The sequence below is a fragment of the Accipiter gentilis genome, chromosome 9, assembly GCF_929443795.1.
Source record: "Accipiter gentilis chromosome 9, bAccGen1.1, whole genome shotgun sequence".
In the NCBI taxonomy this organism is placed as follows: Eukaryota; Metazoa; Chordata; class Aves; order Accipitriformes; family Accipitridae; genus Astur; species Astur gentilis.
The window spans coordinates 9,931,722-9,952,366 of NC_064888.1; the positions used below are offsets into that span (position 1 = coordinate 9,931,722).

General features: G+C 41.1%; 1 protein-coding gene across 1 annotated transcript in view; it reads left to right on the top strand.

The window, feature by feature from the left end:
* CCDC6 (coiled-coil domain containing 6) overlaps positions 1–20,645 on the top strand; it is a 54,683-nt gene continuing 34,038 nt past the window's right edge. Inside the window, exon 1 of the mRNA XM_049810516.1 lies at positions 1–309. Within this exon, the coding sequence (XP_049666473.1) occupies positions 1–309 (309 nt within the window). The remainder of the gene's footprint in view (positions 310–20,645) is intronic.

Genomic DNA, 20,645 nt, shown 5'->3' on the forward strand with positions numbered 1-20,645 from the left:
ATGGCGGACAGCGCCAGCGAGAGCGACACGGACGGCGCCGGCGGCAGCGGCGGGGGCGGCGGCCCGGCGGGGCCGCTGACGGCGGGCGGCCCGGCGGCGGGGCCCGGCTCGGGGGTGGCGGGCGGCGGCTCGGGGGGCAAGGCGGGAGGGATCGTGATCTCGCCGTTCCGGCTGGAAGAGCTGACGAACCGCCTGGCCTCGCTGCAGCAGGAGAACAAGGTGCTGAAGATCGAGCTGGAGACCTACAAGCTCAAGTGCAAGGCGCTGCAGGAGGAGAACCGCGACCTGCGCAAGGCCAGCGTCACCATCGTGAGTGCGGGCGGCGCCGCGCCGGGCCCGGCGGCGGGCGGGCGGGCGGGCGGGCGGTGCGCGCGCGCGCGCGCGGGTGCGCGTGTGTGTGTGTGCGCGTGTGCGCGCGGTGTGGGGGGGTGCCCCGCCGCGGGGGTGTCCGCGCAGGGCGGGCCCGGCCGCCGCCGCCGCCGCCGCCCTCCCCTCAGCCCGGCCGCGGCCTTCCCGCCCCCCCCCCCCCCCCCCGGGGGCGGCGGTTGAGGCGAGTTTTACCTCAGGCGGGCCCGGCTGTCACCGCGGCCCGTCCGGGGAGGCGGGGTGGGGGGTGTTGGTGTCACCCCGCGCCCTTCGCGCCGTCCCCGGGCCCTCAGCGGGGAGCGGGGTCCGTGCGGGGAGCGGGAGGGAAAGCGGCGAGGAACCCAGGTGGCTCCCCCGCCGCCCCAGACCGGCGTGGCCCGGCCGGGTCTCCGCGGGGAGGCGGCCCCGCCGCCCCTGCCCTTGGTGGCCGGCTGTCCGAGCGGCGAGGGCTCGGGAAGGGGCGGCTCGGCGGGGCTCTGAGGGACGGAGCAGCGAGGGCCGTGCGGAGGAAGGGCGATGCTGGGTGTTCCCTGAAGTTTCTCAAAGTAGAGATTTTCTGCGAGTATAAGTAATCCGCGGAGATTACGGATTATCTCTTCAGCCGCCACCTCTTCAGCCACCGTGCAGAAACAGCGAGTTGCAGGGTAGCGGCTTGGTCATGAAGGAGCGTCTGATTTATTTGTACCGTTTTGTTAGCTGTGGTATTTCAAGGGGTTATTTAAAATAAACCCCTTTAAAACAATGCGAGTAACACACCCCACTCTGTCCCGGGAAGAGCTCAGCTACTGGTTTACGAGCACCGCGAGCACAACTTGGAATTTAACATCATTTTATGTGGTGCCGTTGAGCATCCATTCTCAGCAGAGGACATATGAAAATACAGCGAATATGACATTGTTTTCTTCTCTATGAGTTGGGAGTTTAGGAGTTTAGATTGGGGGGGGGGGGGGCGTTGCTGATTCGGTCGTTAGAATGATCGTTTAGATGTTGTAATGATCACGGCCTGCATCCGAACAAAGCAGGTAATATGTTAAAGACCGATGAAGGGTAACCCTGATACTTGTACAGGCTGCCCTGTGCATCCTTGCCAGGGCAGATAGAGATGCCTTGAGAAAGATCGATCCCTCCCACCTGCGTGTGCTCATTCTCTTCTCATCTGATTTTTCACAGGGTGTTACTTTATTAGAAGCATAATGGCTATTTTATTGATAATCAGGTCTTTCATTGTCAATATATCTAGTAAAGAAATGGAGCTTGTCTAGGCAAACCTCTCATCTGTTCCCAGTAGTAAGCATTCAGTGTCTAGCAGGATGTGGGCCGGAAAAGTGCATGAAATACAATACAGAAGTAATTTATTCAAGGATGACAAATATAGTGCTAGTTGGGGAAACGAGTGCTTTGTTAATACTTTACGAGAAGAGAATGTGTCTTAATTAGGTAGCAGCGGAGTGCCTTCTAATGTTGAAAGGGGCTAAGACATCTTGTCAGTCAGACATCTTCTCTTCGCCTGTTAAAAAGGCACAGCATCTTTCTGAACCCCTGGTAGGTGTATTGTTTGTAAACAACTTGAAAAATTGTTGTGTGTGCATTAAAGTTCTTTAGGCGCTGTCTCTAGGGACTGATTATCTTATATCTTCATCAGATTTTAATTTACAAAAGGGAAGTATTTTTCTTAAATCTAAAACTCAGTCTATGTTTTTTGACATCTTGGATAAAGAGAGAAAAGGTGCGTTAGACTTTTGTAGCAACCTGTAGGCTGTCTGGAAAACCGGCATCTTCAGGAGACATTCTGTCTTTGGTGTGCTAAACTGTGTGCGCAACTGAGTAAACCACTTCTAATTCAGCAAGTGGTGAAATAATGAATGCAAAACATAACTTTTTTTTTCAGGCCACTGAGACTTTGTGCTGTGGTTTACATAGTCCATAATGTAAACACATTTGCAGTCAAAATACTTTGTTGTGTGCTGTAGTTTACAAGTGACTGGAGATGAACTTTATTGGAACGTTGAAATGTGTGCCATTTGCATGTAAATGTAATTAAATAGAAAGTTTTCTGATTTCTCTATTGTGATTCTAAACCTTTGTCAATTTACTCCACCACCAGCCAGCTCAAGCTCCTCGCCCTGTTGTTGTGCTGGCAGGCAGGCGCTGCATACCAGTTTCCTGTTGTAGATACTGTAATATCACAAATCAGCTTTGATTTTTATCAAGTGTCGAGGACGAGCTGTGAAGCGCAAATGAAACTGACAGGTAGCCAAAATAGCAGGTGAAATGACTAAACCTGTGTGCTGTAGGTGAAGGTGACTCCTCGAACCACGTGGCTCTTCATCTGCGAGCCTTTCGCTGTCCCGTCGTTGTGCCACAGAGACTTCACTTTCTCTAGCTCCCACCATTGTCTTTAATGGTTTTGAATATTTTCCCTTTGAGGTTTACTAGGCAGAAAGTGGTCGTCTTCCTCCTTCCTCTTGCTTCCATGCTCATATAAGTGTTAATATGATGTTGACTTCTTTGTTTCTGTGTCTGTGCATGGTATTATTGGTGTCAGTGTGGATGTGTACAGTTTGGGAATTATTTAAATAGCTTGCTGCATAGGATCCTATTAGTTCTATTTTGTAGTTAACCCTCGTGTTGTAGGGTTGAAAATAAGCGTTAACTGAGCGTAGGAGACCTATGTTAAGTAGTTGCACTTGGAAAACTGACTGAGAAAAGGTGTTGACTTGACAGGCTCGTGTGCTTGCTAACTTCATATGAACTCTCATCTAAAAACGTGTACAAACAGGTGCTGCTTTCATACTGAAATTGGTAAAACTAGCCTGGACTAAGTGTACGTCCAAAAAGATGTGTGAACTCTACTTCTTCCAGTAGCCTGAAACGCAAATGAAATCATGCTGTTGCTTGTGTGCAAGACTCTGAAATTAAGTAAATATACGTGATAACTTTATCTCACCTGCTATTAATGGCAACGAACTGTGAGGGAGGGAACAAACTGAGGAGAAAGCTAGGTAAATTTGAAGTGTTATCTAGCAGTGCAAGAGCATTGCATTACAAGATGCAAAGTTGGAGATTAATTAAGAAATAACTAAGATCACTTGACACATTTGCAGAGAATTAATTTATATGTATTTAGCAATCTTTAGTTGTATGATCTCATGGTATGTTTCTGCAAGGTCTTTTTTAGGAAATGGAATGGATTTCCCCTGGCTTGGGAAAAATCACATGCCTGAAGATCTGAGGTGCTATGTATTTGAGATGTGAAGTAGTGAGTTTTGGTTATAGTACTGCATTACCAGCACTGGATTTCCTGAGTGAACTTCCTTGATTTTTTGGTGAAAAAGGTCTACCAAGGAGATGTCATATTTAATGGACTAAGTCTGGGACAGCATGACTTCTTTAGTTAAATGAGAGTACCTTCAAAACTGGGTGGTGGTGGTGGGGTGGCCGCTTTTCAAAAGATGGAATTGTTGCGTGTGACAAAAGCTGAAATACTACAGCTGGGTGTAGGTACATCTTCGAAAGGAAGTTTCTTTTGAAGTCAGTAGAACTTGGATTTCTAACTTCTTTTTTCCTACTTTTCAGTGTTTGATGTAACAAAGTCATCCTATTTCAGTCAAGGCCATGTAACCTTTAACTGATACTGAAGCACTTTGGTTTTCTTTGTTACTGTTTTGAACAGACAGGCCTCACACAAACAGAGTGCATTTAATAATGATGAGAGTTTTAGTCCCTGATTGCTACAGGTACATACATGCTTACTCTGGGATGTTAGATTCAGTAATTTAACTCGTGTAGATTGGCCTACTATAGTCAGGCAACTTATGTAGTGTAAGAAAATTAAAGTATAATAAGCCTTATTCTGTTACACTACCTTCATCTCAGTTAAAATACTGAGTATTTGAGAAGCCTTGGTTTAAAAATGTTCCTGCTCCAGAATGCTTGATGTAGCAGTTCTAATGCTTTGTGAGATCGATTTTACAAGAACAGCTTCTCAGGTTTTTTTCCCCTGCAGTTTGCTTTGTAGGGGAGGGATTTATCCTAGAAATCCCGATTTGTGGTGTTGTGTGGATCCCCAACGGGATCATCAATTCAGTTGAGACAGTCTGATCCAAAACGCGAATGGCATAAAGTAACGCTTGGATGTTGGTTTTTGTGGGCTTGCCGTGAGTTACCCCCGTCCAGTAGTGACTGCTGCAGTGCTTGCTAGCGAGGGCCGTTGGGACATGGGACTGGTGTACGCTGCTGTGGGTTGCAAGTGGCAGCATTTTACTGCGAGACCTCTGCTGCCCTTGTGTCTGTAGCTAAACCTGCGCCTCTGCACCTTGGCTTTCGGCTTGGCTTTTTTTATTCCCTCAGCGCTAGCAGAGGGCAGTTGCATCTTCTGGCTTCTCAGTCTCCTCTGCATTTCTGCAGAGTGAGGTGAACAGCCTCCCACCAGTTGGGAGACACAATGGAAGAAAAAGCTTTACTCAGCTCCTATTTCCTCTCCACTACTCACAAATCCTGAAGAAATTTGTTGCTTTTGATAACAGTCGTCATCTGAAAAGAAACAGGCTTTCTGGGAGTTGCAGATCAGAAAAATTCTGTGTCTTATTGTAGACTTGTTACAGTTTTCTCAATAAACAACCAGATTTAGACGCTGGAAATAAATATGATTTTAGCATTTTGTTCTCAAGGAAGTGTGCGGTGGCTTTTGTGTGTGTGTATGCATGAGATCTGCTGTTGTGGGTCTTCATGGAAGATGTCAGCCTGGATAGGTAGTTCGGGGAAGTGAATGGGTGTGCTATTATTGTTGAAAATCCCCTGAAAAAAATGCTTTTTAACAGCTTTTTTCTCTCCTGGAGTTTGCACCAGAATTTCAAAGCGGAACACTGGTTTCAGTACAGAATATGCCTATTAATAGTAGAAGAAAGGGCAGGATAGGCTAACTGAATTGAAATTACAAACCTTTAAAAGGTGCTCACTTAAGGGCATGGGGATGAATGAAGGAAATCAATTAGTAGCAGCTAGAGGTAAAAAGTAAACCAAGAAATCAGAGATTAATATTTTAAAAGAGGTATCTGTGAGTCTGTTATTTACTGTTTCTTTTAAAGTAGGGCTTGCTTGTGTGAAAGAGGCTGACACTGTTTTGTGATGTCTTCTGTAGGTGTAAGAAACCTGCTTGGGGCTTTTGAATCCTGCTGGGTCGTTTGTAAATCTAGTTTGTAGCTGGACTAAACTAGAAGTCTAACTCAAAAATAACTTACTTTAGAAATGCTTTGCTTACCTGCTTTCTAGAGTAAAGATGGCATTGTTGCTAAGATTAGCAAATTCATCCACAATTAAACTCCATCCAAAGTTTTTCAGGAAGAGCAGGCACATAGGAAATGAGTGTCTTGTATTTCAGTTTTACTTTTGCCTCAGATTCTCAAGAAGTTTCTATTGAGCTTCTACAAAAGGAAAAAGGAAGCTTAGTAATGCACTTTAGTGTTAACTGTTTTGGCCCTTAAGGTGGTAAAAGCAATGCTACTTGCTGGGCGGCTGATGACCTAATAGTAGAAAGGTTGTTATCATCTGCTTCATTTGGTAGTTATGCACAGCCACTAGCATATCAAGTTCCCACGCAAAAACATTGTCAGCGCAGTGGTAACAGCATGTTACCATTTGTCTGTGTTGTAGGCCGCCTTCAATGCTGGTTACAAAACAAACAAAAAACACAGAGAAAGTACTAATGTTTCTGAACTTGATTCAAATAGTTAATAAACAGGAATGCTTGTACTTTCAGGGAGTTTGAGGCTTCAGAGGGTTACTAAATCATCTGCCTTGATTTGTGTCACATCTTCATGTTTTTCCAAGTTGTTCCTGCATTGATCTCATAACTTACCTCAAAATGTATCCAGTTTTAATTTGAAGACTCATGGGGGTGAAGAACCATTGTGCTTGGAAAGGCTCTGGCGTCCTGTCCTGCCTCTACTTCTTCCCATCAGCTTCGTCAAGGCTGAGCTGTTGGTTCCTGCTGTGCGTTTTGGCTAGGTTAATGAGTCTTCTGGATCATCTGCTTTCTCCTTAGGAAGGTACAGGCTGTAACAGGCATCTTCTAGTTTACTTTGACGAACTGAACTAAGCTCTCAGGCGCTGAGATGCTGAAAATCTCATGTGCTGAATCAAAGATGCTGCAGGTATATGATGCACTGATCTAGTCTAAACACCCTTTCCTGCTTCAGATTTGAACACATGTTTCTGATAGATTAATCTGGAACTGACAGGCTTGCTTTATGTATTTTCATCCAGTATTGTCAGTTGTCTTCCATGAGCTTACTGTTATGTGCTCTGGCTAATTTGGCAGAAATGCAGTAGCATGCTTGTGCCTCTTCCAGGTCTGTTTTGTACTGCTGGGTTGTCCAGAAGCACTTGCTTTGTGCTAATAATTGTGTAGATGTAGTCTCAGGAAGGTTATTTTCCCTTTGAATTGGTGCTAATAATTGTGGAGCCATACTCTCAGGAAGGGTATTTTTCCTTTTCCTGGCATTTTTTGAGGCTCTGTTCTGTAACCCCTCTGTTTTTCTTTACAAAGAGGTACCAACCCCATAAGTGTCTTTTCCCTGCCCGTATCATTTTCGCCATGCTAGGTACAGAAGTGAAGGTGAGCTGTCTCTCTGTTTGACCTTGGGTAGCAGTCTGTGTTACGGCATCACCCGTGAAGCTAATACAGAGGTGGTGGTTGTTCCTTCTCTCCATGTCCAATCTCTGAGAGAATCCCTTGGTTTGTGGGTTTGTCCTTTTTTTTTCAGAAGCGCAGCTTCGGTAGAATGAATTTGTTTCAAATTAAACAAAACATGAAGGTGTCTGTTCTCTTTTATTATTTTTTACAGTCTTGCTAATCTCAGTCTCCTAGAGTTTATCAGAAATTACGAAGAATAATGGGCAGTGAATATTTTGAACAACATCATGCTTAGTACGTGTTGGTGTGAAATTTCTAATAAAATTTCCCGCTGACAAGTATTTTTGAGGTCAGTAAGCCACTTTGGAAATCCTGCTGTATACTTTGATTATTTTGTAACCATTTTAAAATAACGTATGGCATGTATTACTGTATCAAAAAGTCATATGGGCGCCATATACACACCCTACACCTTTGCGGTTATCTTTATTACAATAGTCCTTGGCTGAAAGATGAATCTATGCCTATCTGCCACAACTTGTTCTCTATAAAACCATGCTGAATGACCCTTTTTATGTTTCTGTCCTTTATAAAGTAAATTAATTTGTTTCCAGTATTGCTATTGGGTTGATACCAAACTGTGATAACTGTCTGTGTCTTGCTTGCCTTTAAATATTACACAACAGCTCTACTTCTTTTATCTGTTACTTTATTGATATTCCCATGTTTAATAATGGTGGAATATCTTCAGTCAGTAGGAATACTGGTATGTTGCTCTGAATTACTTTGGGGATGGAAGTGAAATAAGAACTGAGATTTTTGAGTACATTTGGGAATTTTTAATAATGCAAAGTTATTGGTGTTTCTGTGGGCTTGCTATTCTGCATAGAAAGTAATTTTGCTTTTCTCGTAAGTGAACTCTATCATTGAGGTTGTATCTTGAATTGTATGTCAGAACTGGTTTGTAGTCAGCTTTTATTTTACGAATACTGTTTAATGTCGGGTTTGAACATTTACTGAGACCAACGGTCATTCTTTTGTAGTGTATCTCCAGTGACTTAAAAATGTTTTAATGTAGAGAGTTGTTTTATCTTTTTCTGCATTGTACACCTAACAGGTTTGCTTTCACTGAAGAAGAATATTCATGTATGCTAGTGCTGTATATTTGCTAGAAATTTTTAATTTTTTTTTTTCTTTTACATTAGTACAGTATGGGTCACTCGCCCAAATGAGTATTCTCAATACTGAGAGTTTTGCATTGTTCACGTCTGCTGGTTTAGATGGTAGAGTAAAACGTTAGGTTTTTTAGAGGTTCTATTGCTGTTGCTAATACCAGTATTGGAAAGCTAGTATAGACAAGACTTTAGAATAATTTTCAAATGCTGGAAGTTCTGTACTTTATTTTAGTTGTGGCTTTGACTGTAATGGAGTTTGAATTTTATTGCTGATTTCAAAGGATGAAGGAAAGTGATTTTATTTTCTAATTATTTTTTTTTCCAGAATAGGTGCATGGTCTGTGGTTTTCTTGCACTTCTTAATTCTGTTTACTTGTCCTCATTGCTTGTTTCCTCCTACTGCTGATACGGACCTCAGTTAATAGTGAAGTTGTTTTCAAAGTCCTTAGTTTTAAGTGTTGGTATGCATGGGGTGTATTTTCATCTATAGACTGTCAATGCTAAAGCTCACTGTAATAAATGAGGAAATAATGCTGGTGTGTGGCACACAGCTGTGGTGAGCAAGCTTACGCATCTGCTAGAGACTTCAACAAAAGGTTTTTTCATGCTGCACCTCATAAGGTGTGCTTGGATGGGATTTCAGCTGGGGACTGGAAGAGCAGAAAGCGCTTGGAACGGTGACTCCATGGCAGCTGCAGACGAGGCTGGTCACTTACGGAGCACTGCAGGAGGATGGAGTGCTGCTTTCTCACAAACAGGTATTGAAATGTGATTGGAATGAAGAAACAAGGCAGTGCTCTCCTACAAAGGAGTGAAAATTGTCAGCAGTGGACATATGACGTATTTCAGCGTAGCCTGGTAAAAGCAGTGAGGGAAACAGTTGCTTTGCTGCTCTTTTTTGGGCTTGGGGGTAGGAGGAAATTGCTGAATTTAGCAGCAGAGCAAGAGGTGAATCCTTTCTGTCTTTCTCTTAAAGAAAAAAAAACAAAACAAAACTGAAGGAGGAGAGTAATAAGGACAAAATGTACAAATTGAATTATGCACAGGATTTGGGATCTAAACAGAACGAACGGAAAAGAGACAAAGATGTGCTCTAGAAGAGAGGCAAAAAATATATTATAAAGCAAGTTCCTATGGATCCATAACAGAAAACATTCCTGTGATGTCTTGCTTCCAGCACAGCAGTCTGGGGATGTCCAGAAGGGAACATCTCAAGTTCCACTTCTTCAGCCAAGTCCTCCTTGTCTGACTGAAGAGGTATCTTAGTTTTAATTAGGTGGACTGTTATTGTCCCATTTTAATGAATGAAGTAAAAATGAAGGCAAGATGTTTGAGGTGAACTGTTCCACAGAAAAAATGCAAGTGTGTAAGTAGGAAACTGCAAAGCACAAATTGCAGATGTGCAGGTTTCACATCTTTCTCTGTGGGGTGCAAGGACTCCTTGATGAAAGCTAAAACAAAGTATTTACGGAAACATTGAAGCAACTTTTAATCCTGACACTTGAATTTGTAATTTTTTTAAAATACAGACATTGTAGGCTAATTGTTGCCTACAGGGACAGTCCTTTCAGCTCCTGAGAGTCCTCTATCCCTTCATGCCTTCCATTGCAGCAGTTTTGCTCCTGGAAAAGAGAGTATTCTCTCAGCTCATCGGCTGATACTTTAATTGGTGGAGAAACTCTTAGGATAAGGCCTTTTCTTCTCCTCTCAACTCTGAATTTGACTTAGATATTTCATCTTCTGTGCATTAATATTGCATGCAATCTGTTTTTCAGTTTGCAGTAGGCTTAGTGAGGTAGATGAGTGCCTCTTCAGCTTTGCTATAGGTCAAAACAGCCTAGCAGTGTTTCAGCTACCTGTAAAGTTTCCTCAGATGTTTTAGTTCTTTAAACTGCCTAAAAATGTGATGTTTCTGCTTATTACTGTAAAGCTAAGGTCTTTTTAGTTGCTTTGTTGTTGATGATGATAATCATATTTAAAACTCCTACCACATAAAAATAATTCCCACAATGATACACTTTGGTCCAGAATAGAAGTATAAATGTTTCCTAATAAGTCAGCATGATAAAACTCAACAATGTTTAATGGGCTGTAGTATGAAGTATGCTTCTTTCTGTGCCTCACAGTTTAATTTCTACTTTCAACAGAGGACGTTGGAAGGTTTTGGGGTTTGTTTTTTTTTGGTAGTGGTGGGATTTCTACATTGTTTCTCTTCGCTTTCAAATAAACAAAAAAAGCAGTTACTATGAATTTTGTAAAACGTAGGGGGTTTTAATCATTGCTTTTCCAAGAACTTTAAACACTATGTGTTTTTCACATCTGTTAGAAAAGAAGAGTAGAAATTTTGTCATGGCTAGTGTTGCCAGGAATTGATTCATTAGGCAAAAAGCTCTGTCCTCACAGACCCTGAAATCCTGGTTGGGTCAAAAGGAGGGACACCTCCAGAGTCCTTTTCCGAGAGTAAATTTAACCGGCGATGTAGAGCTGAAAAAAAATCCCTGTTCTTTGAAACTGAGACATGTAACTGGAAGTTCTTAGTCTGTGGGTGGAAAAGTGGATAGGCATTTCCTAAACATTCTTCTGTTAGACCTATTTCTCCAGTTCTGTATGGAGTAAATAATCAAGGATGATTGTATGCCCCCCCTCTGCATCCTGGAAATCTCTGTAGAGATCAGAGGCAGAGGGTACAGAGGTTTTTTCATATTCCTCATCATATTTTCATACACTAAATTGATAGACTTGTTTCTTGTATTGAAAACTTGACAAGAGATTGCTCTTCAGGATACTGTGGTATGTACTGCAAGATGTCCAAACTGTAGAAGAGGAAAAACCAAAATATTACTCCACTCACGGACTCCTAGGAGGTGTAAGTAGAAACTTTTGTTTGCCGTGATGGAGTTAGAGCTAATGTGTCTTAGCAGTGGGATGGGCAGTGTAGTGTTTATTTAGTGAATGTGCTGGTTTGGAACAAGGTATGATTATAATCAATAAAAAGCTTTGTTTCCAGCACTTGTGGATCGCTGAGAAAATGTTCCTTTAGAAAGCCAATGTGTGCAAGAGGAAATTAGGGGATATTTTTAAAAGGAGCCCTCTTAAGTGGTTAGTTACATTGAATGACTAGGGACACCTTGCTAGTGTGGGGAAAAACATTGCTATCCCTAGTGATTTATCTAAGTTGTATTTAAACTATCATTTAAAGCAAACAAACACCCCACCCCCCAAAAAAAAAAAAAAAGGAAAAAAAAAGTTTTAGAGAAAGTGAATCAAGAAATTACATGGTGAGCATCTTATGCTATAGTTTGGAAACCCCGGAACTGGATTTTGATATCATAGTCTTCCTCCCTAGTTTTAATAAATTTAAAGGAAGGCAGGTTGATTGATGTAGATATACCACAGGTAATACACATCTGAAAGAAGGATCTACAAGTGCTGAAAGTCATTTGGATCTAGAAGAGAAGGATGATGAGTACACAGGCGGCTTGAGCTCAGGACCCAGTCTAGAAGTGAATAGACTTGCGGTCTTCTGCCGGGGAACAGGGAGAGTTGCTGATACCTGTGGCACACCAGTGACAATGTGTGGGGGATGCCATGCAGCACTGGTCCGACACCTTCTGCCTGTAAAACCTGGGTATAGCACAATTATACTTTGACTCACTATATACTCTGATGAAGAAAAACAAGTGTTTCATATTTGCGTACTTGCAATGATTTACCTAAGCTACATAAAGTGAAGTAAGATTTTCATGAAGATTATCGGGGGGGGGGGGGGGGGGGGGGGGAGGTGACTATTAAATCTCTGCTTCCTGCTTTTGTTTGTGTTCTTTTGTCTTTGAATGGAGAAACAGTTGTGGCAGCAAAGCTACTTTTGACAACAGTTTGCTGTGGTTGTGTTTTGAGCAGAAGTTTGTTATTTTAAAGCACAGCTCAGTGCCTGTTAGCACCAATATACATACCTCTGAACACAAGCTATGTAGTAAATTAGTCACCCAATAGTCTATTCTTCCACTGAATCTTTTGCTTTTCCTGCTCTGAAACTTTGGGAGTGCGCAATATTGAGTTTGCTTATTGGTCAGTCCAGCAAAGTGGACTCGTTAATGTGTGGTTACATCGAAGACAAATGGTTATTTATCAGTGGGTGGAAAACAGGGAAAAAAGTATCTAAAATATGTTAGGTTAAGAAGTGTTTATGCATTAGATGTCTGATATTAGAGAGTAATTTGGACTGATTTACTGCAGCACTATATTTTTTATAGGTTCTAGTACTGCTTGGTGGTGTTGCTGACATTTAAACTGTTGTTGATTATTGGTTTTGAAGTAGCACAACACAACCAGATTATGTAAAACGTGAGTATTTTAGATGTAAGTCAAACAAACCCACAACATTTTAAAAGGGTGGTAATTCCAATGATTGTGCAGGGTATGGAAAATAAGTTTAAAAAAACAAAACCAAAACCAACAAAATGGTATATACTACAACAGTAACTATAAGCAATTTGATCTCTTTTTTTTCTATCTTTCATGTCCAGAAACCTGCAAGTTCAAAAATTCAGGCAAACTAAACATAAAACTACAAATCTAGTGATGTGTATAGGAGCATCCTTATGACGTTTTTCAGGAGCTTTTATCTTGAGTCTGAACAGAAGCAAAGCCTGTTCCATGTACTCCTGTATTCTATTTGGTTTACACTTATTGATTAACTAGCAAGTGTTTACACTACAAAAAATTCACCAGTAAAACAGCAGTTTCACTGGCAGTCAGAGTAAATAAAAAATTTCTTTCAAGTAGTCATCAGAAAAGGATTAATATAGAGAGGTATTTCAAACTTTGGTTTAGTGTTTGATATGACCCTGTAGTTTTATTTTCCATATTGGTTGTCTTTGTCAATGTAAATCTTCAGTTGGGTACGAACTACCAGGAAAGGGGGAGACCCTAGCAAAGCACATGTATCTTGTGCTGGAGCGGTGTCGCCTGCCTAACCTTTGTGCTGGGAATGGTCACTTGCCTCTGCTGGACTCGGAGGGGAGCTGTGTAATATGGCCCCATTCTTACTGCCTTCCTGGCCATGTTCGGACATGTGGTCATTACGATCCCTCTGAGGAACATTTAATGTGTATTTTGAAGAAATACTTTGCTAGTATACAGTGAACCTGAGGACTTAGGGGAGCTGGGCTTGTTGCTTGTATGTGCTATGCTCGTTTTACACGTGCATTGGAAATCCACTGCTACTGAAAATGCAAGAAGTGCAGGAAATGTATACTTTGTGTGCATGTGCAGTGAGTGATGAGGTGGAGAAGCGGCCTCGTGAGATAGAACCATTTGGAAAGGTCTGTGGGCTAGATTTAATTTTCCTGCGAGGTCATTCTTGCCTTGGCCTGTAGCTTCTCTTGGCTCAGGTTACAGCTCTTGTGTACTGGAAGCAGAGACTCCAGCCCCGATAACTGTCTGGGAGCTTGTTGTACATGATGATGTTTAAGTGACTGAAAAATAAGTGCTATAAAGCATGTGTCTAATGAATAGTCAGATTGCTAAGGTTGTAACGTCAAACGCTCCAAATAGGAAATGTTTAATGTTTGCCTGTATGACCTTGCTACCTTTCCTTTGTGGTGCTTTTTTACTATATAGTCTTTAATTACATTAAGACTTGCATAACAGCAAGTCGTTCATGGTTAAACTCCTAAGTAAAAGTTATTTGATGTTTGATACATTTTTCCAGACCCTGTCTTGACATTTTCTTTGTCACAGAAAATCTGGCTTTTTCATGTGCTGCATTTTTATTAACTATTTAATGCTTGTATTTTGGTGTAATAAAAACCTGTGAAGAGAATATACTCTAATTTTTTATCTGTTTTGAAGAAAGGCATTTAAATTATTTTAAAATTATTTAAGTAAATTCAGGAACTGATTGTATTAATTATGAATTTTGTATAGCTTGTTATACCTCATTTGTAATGAACCAAATGCATTAATTTTATAAATATTTATGTTTGTGAAATGAGCCTCTTTTCATAACATGCTTATTTCGTTTTCACCACTTGTGTGTGCAAGACTCTTGCAGGTCAACATCAAAATGCTGAGAGAGGGGCTATTTTAAGTGTTTACAAATCTGAACTGGAATGGAATTGCATACCATCAAACAATTTACTTCATTGCTGATGCTTAGAGATTATTTAGCATGTACTAATACTACTGAACTTTTGTGTTTAGGAAGCTAGTCAATTCTGAGGGCTCTTTTGAAGTGTTGTTCCTTGTGTGGTTTTCCAGACCACAAGATGTATGTACCCATGTCTTGAAGGTAACTGAATTTTTGAGAGAAGGTCTCATAAGGCTGCATGAGTGATGTTGAGCTGAAAACATTTGATCATGGTTAAAACTGACTAGGGAGAAAAATGTATGTCTTATGTCATTTGACTCGGCTCCTTTCTCAGGTCAGTCTGCGACCATTGTGGATTTGTAGAGCAATATGCTGTATCACTTGTTAGGCATCAAGGGAAAATCTTGCTGTGATTGGAGTTAGCAGTAGGAGTGTTGTGACAGAAGCATTTTGACATGTCCAGCCAAAACCTAATTGACCTTTTAAAAAGGAGGGGGGTGGGGGGATGAAGGGGAGAGAGAATTTCCAACTATAAATGGAGATTAAAAGGAACTTTAACACTTTAAATAATTGCTTATCATATAGATATTTCTTTATTATTGTAATAAAAACCAGATATCTTCCCCCCCCCCCCCCCCCCCGAGCAGAACTCATCTCCTGAATAGCTGAAATGTAGTAGGAATTATGTTTTTAGGCAGTTCTGCATGTGACTTTAATGTTACATGATAGGTAACATTTAGAGTAGTGGAAGTTACCAGACTGAGGTTCAATACTGATTTTTTTTTTTTTTTTTCTCTGTCCATTAGTGTGTTTTGGAAACAACATCTGGTAAGCCTATAAATTGGTGGTTTCTGTTGGTTTTTTTTCTAAACAAACAAACAAAAAGCTCCTTTCTGCCTCAGATACCAGGTTTGTGTTTAAAAAAAAAAAAAAAAAAAAAAAGCCCAACAGCTTGGTGTTCAGAAGGAAACATACCAAGGTATTACTGCTTGTTTGTTTTCAAAAGTATGGGTCTTCGAGGAGATACTGTATACCTGAAGATAAAAATGTACAGTTCTGCTATTTGTGTAGCTCTGTTATTCCTGAAAATGTATCCTAAAGAAAAAGAAAATATTAAAAAGAAAAAAGTACTTTTATGTCAAAACTGAGGAAGTCACCCTGGGGATTGCCGTAGATTAAACAGGAAATCACACTACAAATTGAACCCAGAACTTGAATTCCAGCTCACTACTTTAACTGCAAGAGCGTTCACTCTTTTTTTTTTCTCTGCAGACAGGCCACCTAGATGAAAAAAGTACCTTTGCACGGGGGGAAAGCTGTGCCCACGTCATACTGGGACTTCAGTGGAACTCCCGTGTCCTTCAGCCCTTACACATAGAAGTGTGCTGCTCGGTAGTCGTGATAGTAGGCAGTAGCTGAGCCCTTAGTCTCTGAGTTACTGTTGACTTCTGTTCTTGTGGTGGTTCGTGTTTCTCCCTGTCTGAAACGCACATTGCATGCAGTGTGCTCGTTTCAGGTGCGGCTGGAAAGTCTGTAGCAAAAAATAGCTCCAGCCAGGGAGACCTGAAGTGTGAAAGTTCCTCTTGTAAGGGAGCAGTATCAGTTCACTGGAGTATTTATTGCATTTGTAGACCAGCAGTTTTCTGTACTATTTTAAACTGTTGCCAGAAAGTACAGCCAGAGCAGAAACTTGAGTTAGTACTGCTAGAGGAGGAGTGTGTACTTCAGGAGAACTGGGAAACTTAGATTTCATTTTATGCAAGAGCTGCATATGCTAAAATCATGCCATCGTAACTTTCTGCACTTAACGCCCTTTTTACCCCATCATATTTTTTCAGTAGGGCTTTTGGAAGCGCTGCTTTCTGAAGTGACAGCTTTACTTCAGTGTAACGTGTGCAGCAACTGAGATCATCTCTTCCTGAAGCTGCCTCAACCTTTCAGTCTATATTCAGTAGCAAAGATTGAGTTTCTTGTGTACAGCAACCAGATTAAACTGCTCTTCAGCTCCATCTGCAGGCTTATATTGTCCATGGGGTCCTGTCAACAGAAATTGCACCGTAAAAAGGTGGATGAATGGTGAAGAGGTCATGGTGGCTTTTGCCTTAAAGACGAGGGATCTTCAAAAGTGGATTAGATCAAAATAGTGCTTGATAGGCTGTTTGCAACAAGAATCCCTGAATTCTAGTGTCATGTCTACTCTGGATGCTGCTGGAGACAGGTGATGCTTTGTCAGCAAGCAAGCCAGGCATGCTTGGCATCTGGCTTTCAGGTGGTCTGAAACACCTGTTTCAGTTTGTGAAACACCTGTTACTGAAATTGTGTCTGAAGTGAGAGCTGAAACTAAAATGCAAGAACTTGTTCATGTCAGATCATTGATAATGTTGTGCTGATACTGACTAAGGAGTAGGTATTGCTTGTGACTGTTGAACCTGCTTACTTACTGTGCAATATCAGGAAGGTTTGTGAAGCTTTTAGAAGAACTAATTGAGGGGAGAAGGGACTGTAGACAGCTGTGATTTTTTTAAAAATTTTTTTTTATTATTATTATTTGACTGTGTTCAAACTGATGCCTCATTGGACATACTGGATTTTGCTGCTTCATAAAACAGTGTCACTAGAGCAATTTGGTTGGAGTATGGTCCAGTGATACAGAAGGAGCATCCTACTATAAGCAGAAGCTGCTGCATGTACTAGATGCAGGAGGACAGAGGGAAATCTAGCAGTGTGAACTTGGTCTGCTAAAGGTATATTTACAGGAAGAAGAACTGAGAGCAGAAAAAGGTTTTAACACTAAACTTTTCACAGTTTATGCTAGTATATGCAGCATGTGGGAAAATAACTTCTGATGAGATTCACTTTCTAATGTGATACTCAGTTACTATATAAAGTTTAGGAGAAACATGTTTCTTAATTCTTTTAAAATTAGCTCACTGGATTGTAAGCTCACAAGGACAGGTTTTTACAACACTTCATGCATCAGCTCTACTAGTGATCAGGATTTCAGGTGATACTGCAATAGAAATCATAGGATTTTTCTTCCTAGAAAGTGTAAGAGGTTTTGTGTGTTGTATATGCGTGAGGTGCTTTTTTTCCCCTCTTAAGATTTGATTTCTTGCAAAGTAGCATGATAGTCTGCCATTTATGGTCTTGACCACAATAATTACAGAGTTTTCCTTAGTGCATGTGCCCGTGAAATGCTCTGAGTTAGCTATACATGGAGTTTTGAGACACAGGAGACAGGTGGATGTGACTCTGGTTATGCAGAAAATCTGTGGTGGAAGTAGATTGCTTGTTTCAGGTTTCCAGAGATAGACTGATCAGGTGTTACCACATTATATCATTTGGTGCCTTACCAATTTATTTTGTAATACGGTACACAGAACAGAGTGAATTGCTGTTAGTGTTTTTGGATGTTGAATATGATATGGTTAATAGAGGAAAAACCAAGAGCTCTGTACCCTCATAGAAGACCTACTGTGTCTGAGTTCCATGCTCTGTTTATCTTTTTTTTCCTGATCATATCAGAGCCTCTTTTCAAATGCAGATACTTAATAAAAAGGCAGATTGTCCATATGGAAACACAATGTATACATGTCCAGAAAAAATATTGTAGTGACAGAGTCTGTGCAGGAAATAGTATTAAAACCTTGGGTTTTAATGACTGTTTTACAACATCAGTTTGATTATGGGCTAAATGAGTAACAGATTTCGAGATTTTAGGCAATATTAAGGTAAACATGAATGATTTTATTACATAAGATAATTGAACTATCTCCAAGTAATGAGTAACAAGATGAAGGGAAAGTTTCAGAATGAAATTATAATGGATTTAGAAGAAATATGGTAGGGCATCATGTGCTTTTGTATCCAGACTTAGTAACTATGGTGGTTTTTGACTAAAAAGTTTGTGTTGAAATTGACCCTTGGGTAATTTAAGTGGACATTCATTGTATTAAATATGATGTGTGGATATCTGGAATTTACAGTTCGTACTTAGACTTATGGGGTTCCTGTTGTTTGCTCAGTTGAGAAATATATTCTTTGTGTAATGGAGGCAGATGTAATCATACTCAGCTTTTCCTTTGAGCCAGTTGAATGCAAGCCAATGTCCTGCACGGTGTAGGCAGAGGGGGTTGTTTCAGAGCAGTTTAAACAGGCCTAAATTGTGCCTGTTTGTTCTTCGTTTCCGGGTGCCAGCACTCTGCCTGTGTGGTACGCCAGTTTAGGAAGTGGATCCAGGAAAGAAAAATGGGAGGAGGAAGGGAGAGGATTAGTTTTTGGGTGTCTCCTTCTGCCTGAGCTGGCCTGCTGCCTGGCTGCTTGAGCACCCGTGCAAGCACAAAGGAGGGGCATTGCTGTTTGGCTAGGAGTGGGATGGGATCTTGGCAGCCTGCGTTCGCCTTGGCCCAAGCACCCATCATTAATGTAACACCAGGATCTGGCTACAAAGTGTTGTGCGGGCTCGGTGCTGTAATAATGGGATTTTAGAGCTTTTGATTGGTGCGAAGCTTGAGCAGAACAAACCTGGGCAAGTTGGAAATGAACAGAAATCAAAGTAGGAACACCCTGATTCTTTTCTTTTTTAGAACCAAGTGCCTTCCAATTTACTTTTAGGTAAGCTTGATCTGTGTCACTGACTTTTAGTGTCTGAACCATTGAAAAGCAGACACCAGTAGAAATCCTGTGTAGTGAAGGCAATGGAGGAGTTGATTTTGGAACAGCACACGTGAATTTTAACGATTTGAGGACAATGACCCATTGCAATTTGACTTGTTTACTCTGTTACGAAATGTCTCTGAAGATGTTAAGATTGTTACTAGCTCTAAGTAAAGCTACATTTAGAAAGTGATAGATGATGAGTTTTAATCCTCTGAGATGTTAGCTGACAATTTAGCATTTCTTCAGAGCTCTTGGACAACTCTACATTGTCGTGATGTGACAAGTCATAATACCAATGCTCAACATGCTGGAGTAGCAGTTCTCTGCCATTGAGATGCACAAACATTAGAGAGGAGGTGCTGTGCAGGACCTAAGCTTCTAAGATAATAAGCTGTACCAGACCTTTCCCTCATTTTCTCTTCCCCCCCCTCTCCCTCCCTTCTCCCCCCCCCCCCTCCCCCAAATTTAAGATGTTTATGTTCCTTAAGTAACTTTTCTTTTAGGCATGGAAGGTGTCTTTGATGTAATTGTCTCTTGGGCTACCAGGGAATATATCATTCCAGCTAAGAAATCACTGACATAATGAAATCTTTTGCGCATTTTCCAATGTGCAATATATATAAAAAGATGGTTATTTTGGCACATTTGGGGCAGAAGATTCCGGAAGCTAAGCTTTCATTAAAACTGTAGTTATACTTCTGTTTCAGTTCTTAATTTTCCTCTGTCAAATTTTACTGAAATAAAACTTACTGAATCTTTACATATTGTAAGCTAAAAGCTGGTATAATTTTTTTAGAATCAGGGCAAATCACAGATCCACAGGTCAAGTGATATGGATTTTAAGTGTAGGGGATGAAAACACTCCTCAACACTACACTGTCTCATTTGTTTAAAGGTGGTGGCTTGTGAATTCTGTATTTCTGTCATTCTGTTGTTCTGGGCTGTTTGGACTATAGAATTAAGAGTTGGCTCTAACAATTTGTAGCTGTGATCTTTCATTTGCCCATATGAAATACCCTTCTTGGCCTTTTAGAGCACGCTTACGAGAGATAACTTCTGTGGTTCATTCATCAAGTTTTTAATATGTACATTAAAAAAACGTACAAACAACTGAACTGTAGGGAATGTGAGGGAACAAGCTCACAGGCTGGCTCTCTGGAGCAGTGCCTAGGTGCTAGGGGAGAGCTGAAATGGAAATTGTCTTCTTTAGTGATTCTTCATGGGGAAGATTTCCAGAGTAGCTGTCCTCTTGTGAAATTTGGAAATCCTCAGGGTAAAGCTACCACATGGCATTTTTTAAAGTTGATGTTGTATGTAGTGAAGTAACAGTTCTGAGAAGTATTGAAAGTATGTTTTCCTTGGCTGGTGGTTGGGTAGAAATCCTTGTGAGATGAGCCGTGCTGCCTGCGGCTCAGAAGCAAGGTGTATCTGCGTGAAAGAATAAATGCATATTTGACTCCTAGAAAGCAGGGCTGCAGTCTAAGGGATCTGGAAAGAATGCACAGTGCTGAATGCACCAGTCTCAGAGCCGTGCTTCAGATCGTAATGGAGAATGTTTAGAGAGGAGTTTGTTTTTAGGAACAGAGTAGGTAAAAGTAGGTATCTGTGAATCAGTAATGCATTTATAAAGTTTAAAAGGTTGGGGAGTTCATGCATTTGGTTGGGGGGAGGCAACTTCGAAGCACCAGTGTAGTTTCCCAAGTTGAAAGATGGGGAACAA